Source organism: Salvia splendens, chromosome 9 (genome assembly GCF_004379255.2).
Source record: "Salvia splendens isolate huo1 chromosome 9, SspV2, whole genome shotgun sequence".
NCBI lineage: Eukaryota > Viridiplantae > Streptophyta > Magnoliopsida > Lamiales > Lamiaceae > Salvia > Salvia splendens.
In genome coordinates this window covers 21,728,119-21,731,257 of record NC_056040.1, presented here as the reverse complement: position 1 = coordinate 21,731,257, position 3,139 = coordinate 21,728,119, and the positions used below count along the sequence as shown (strand labels likewise).

Here is a 3,139-nt window from a genome sequence, read left to right as displayed (position 1 = left end):
CTCACGGTTCGGTTCCGGTTCCGCCATCGACCGAACCGGAACCGGCGGTTCCGAACCGGAACCGCCGGTTCGTGAACCGTGGGCAACACTAAGTACACCACCTTATATATTGTTCGGAACCGCCGGTTCGTGAACCGTGGGCAACACTAAGTACACCACCTTATATATTGGTTATAACCTTGAATAACATATTACCACTATAAATTTCGGAACCGCCGGTTCGTGAACCGTGGGCAACACTAAGTACACCACCTTATATATTGTTCGGAACCGCCGGTTCGTGAACCGTGGGCAACACTAAGTACACCACCTTATATATTGGTTATAACCTTGAATAACATATTACCACTATATATTTTTGGGAGGAAAGGGGTTAATATAAATTTAAAATATTACTGTGTCTTGATGTAATACTCCACAAACTAATTATATGAATAACATACTCATGTAATATAGCATATGTCGGGATCATTGAGGTCAGACTGCTAAACGACAAAATATGAAAAGCATATCTAGTGCCACTTTTGGGAGAATATCTGCTGTAAAATCAATACCTTTTAGACAATTAGTCTGGCCTTTATTGCTGAATCCGGTAAAAATACCTTGATTATAGCAAAATTGGCTCTCTCTTTTTGGTATGGAGTAATATTTTTTGGGAGGTGGGTCTAAGTAATTATGTAAATCTTTGCTTTTATACATATACTCTACATTTTCTCCAAAATGTTATGCAAATATTTATGCAGCTATTAGATCTCAAATCCAACTGTCCGAATCCGTGTGCAACTGTGCATGTAACATTACTTTATTTTGACGCAATGGATGTAAATAAATCGTAAATACGGCAGCGAATTATTCCAAGGTCAGGAAAATAGAATTAGAAAAGGAACGAACTACACATGGCACCAAACAACACCGACTCCAAGATTTTAGTAAAAAAAATGAAAAAAAAAACAAAGAAAAAAGTTCTTATAAATACACAGACTTGACTTGATCAAATGTGTTCTAGAATGTGATTTTAATCTTATAAATAAATACATCTAATCCGTAGCTAACGTTAATCAAGTAGAGTTCAAATTGTCTATAACGACTGCATGGCTGCAGAAGACAGCTCCATCCCGCCGCCAAAGTCGGGGCGTCATCCCATCTACCGCGGAATCCGGTGCCGGAGCGGGAAATGGGTGTCGGAGATCCGGAAGCCGCGTCAGACGGCGCGCATTTGGCTAGGCACGTACGCCACCCCGGAGATGGCGGCGGCGGCATACGACGTGGCGGCGATCGCCCTCAAAGGCTCCGAGGCCAAGATCAACTTCCCCGCCCTCGCTTCTACGTATCCGAAGCATGCCTCCGACGGCGACGAAGACATACGGGTCGCGGCCTCCGCGGCCGCCTCCGCCATCGCGCCGCAGAATGCCGGGCCTGGCGAGGCGTCGTCGAGTGTGGCGGAGCATGAGTTTTTGGACGAGGAAGCGTTGTTCGGTATGCCCAAGCTGCTGGATGACATGGCGCACGGGATGCTCGTCAGCCCGCCGCGGATGAAGTCCCCAGCAGAGGACGACCGGTCGCCGGAGGATTACTCAGGAAACGACACTCTTTGGAGCTATCCTTAATACTAGTATACATGAGTGTGTACAGTTAGATTCAGATTGTGAAATTTCAAAATATGAGATTAAATTCGCTAACCTTTCAGAATATGGGATTGAGGCACGCAAATTTTTCAGAATAAAGGATTTTTGTTTTTCTTCTTCTTATTTTTCTTACAAAATATATGAATTGACCAAACTATATATTTGTGAATCTGTTTCTAGCTATATGGCTACGGTTATCTCCGTCGTAGTTCCCGATCGGAATGGTGGAATGGTAACTCAACATTCATGTCTCTTTTTCTCTTTACACATGCAAATTTGTGTCAGTGTTGTTGGTTAATGAGCATTAGAGTTCCAAGAATAGAACATTAATAATGTCTAGTTCCAATAGTAGTCTTGTTCCAAAGCTCATTTATTGTTGTATCTCAAGAGTCCCCAACACCCCTATAAATACATGGGTGTTGGGTATCATATTCAATCAATCAAATACAACAATCTTCTCTACAATAATCTGTTTTAACATGGTATCACGAGCAAGATTTCGATCCTAATTTTTTTTGAGAACTCGGAGACGTTCTCATCATCGTTCCATACCCCCTCAACCCTTGACTAAACCAAGGCAAAAATCAGCCCCTACCACCACACATTCCCAAGCCTGAAAAAAAAAACAACCAAAGACCAAGTGAGTAACACTCAAACCAAATACAAAATGTCCAAGCAAGTTGAATCGGTATCGGTGGGATTCAAGTTGGACGGGAAGAACTTCCCTGTCTGGTCCCGCCTCATGCGAATAACCATCGGTAGCCGAGAAAAACTCGAACACCTCGAGGGAGATCAGGAACCTCCCAAAACCACCGACCCAGAGTTCAAGCAATCGCAGGCTTCCGACTTCACCGTGTTCACATGGCTCATCCAAAACATGGAGCCAAAACTCGTTCTGCAATTCGCTCAACACCAAACTGCCAAAGCGTTATGGCGGAGCCTCGCAACAACATTCGGGGTCAGAGCCGACCCCGTCCAAGTCAACGATCTCGAGATTAGAACCAACCAACTCAAACAAGGGAATGAGTCCTTGGAACAATATTGGGGCGACCTCCAACAATTGTGGGTCGAAACTGACGCCCGAAAGCCCTGCCCCTACACATGCTGCGAGAAGGGAATCAATACATACATAAAAGAAATAGAAATCAAAAGGTTGTACCAATTTCTATCCGGTTTGGATGACAAATACGATGCTCTCCGACGAGAGCTCCTAAAACAAAGCCCCGAGCCATCGGCTGAAGACGCTTTTGGAATCGTCAAACAAGAAGAAACACGTACTGGAATTTGGAAGCCCTCACCCCAAACCCTTGATTCAGGAATCGGGGCGGGATTCGGGAGCCGAACAGGCTGACCACCGCCACCGCGGCGGAGCCACACCAGACCGCCGCCGCCTCCGAGAGATCGAGGCCAGTCGCCTGATTCCTTCTCCAATCGACCTCGGGTGGACAAGTCCAAGTTGTTTTGCAGTCACTGCGGAAAGACGAAACATACAAAGGAGACGTGTTTTGAGGTGG

The 3,139-nt window shown here is 45.2% G+C and overlaps 1 protein-coding gene across 1 annotated transcript; it reads left to right on the top strand.

Moving 5' to 3' along the window:
• The first annotated feature begins 1,091 nt into the window (after nt 1–1,091).
• On the top strand, nt 1,092–1,607 carry LOC121749304 (ethylene-responsive transcription factor ERF025-like). The gene has a single exon (XM_042143883.1). The coding sequence runs from the start codon at nt 1,092–1,094 to the stop codon at nt 1,605–1,607; it is 516 nt and encodes a 171-aa protein (XP_041999817.1).
• The last annotated feature ends 1,532 nt before the right edge of the window (nt 1,608–3,139 follow it).

Coding starts and splice junctions, on each gene's coding strand:
- LOC121749304 (XM_042143883.1), top strand. CDS start 1,092: ATGGCTGCAGAAGACAGCTCCATCCCGCCGCCAAAGTCGGGGCGTCAT.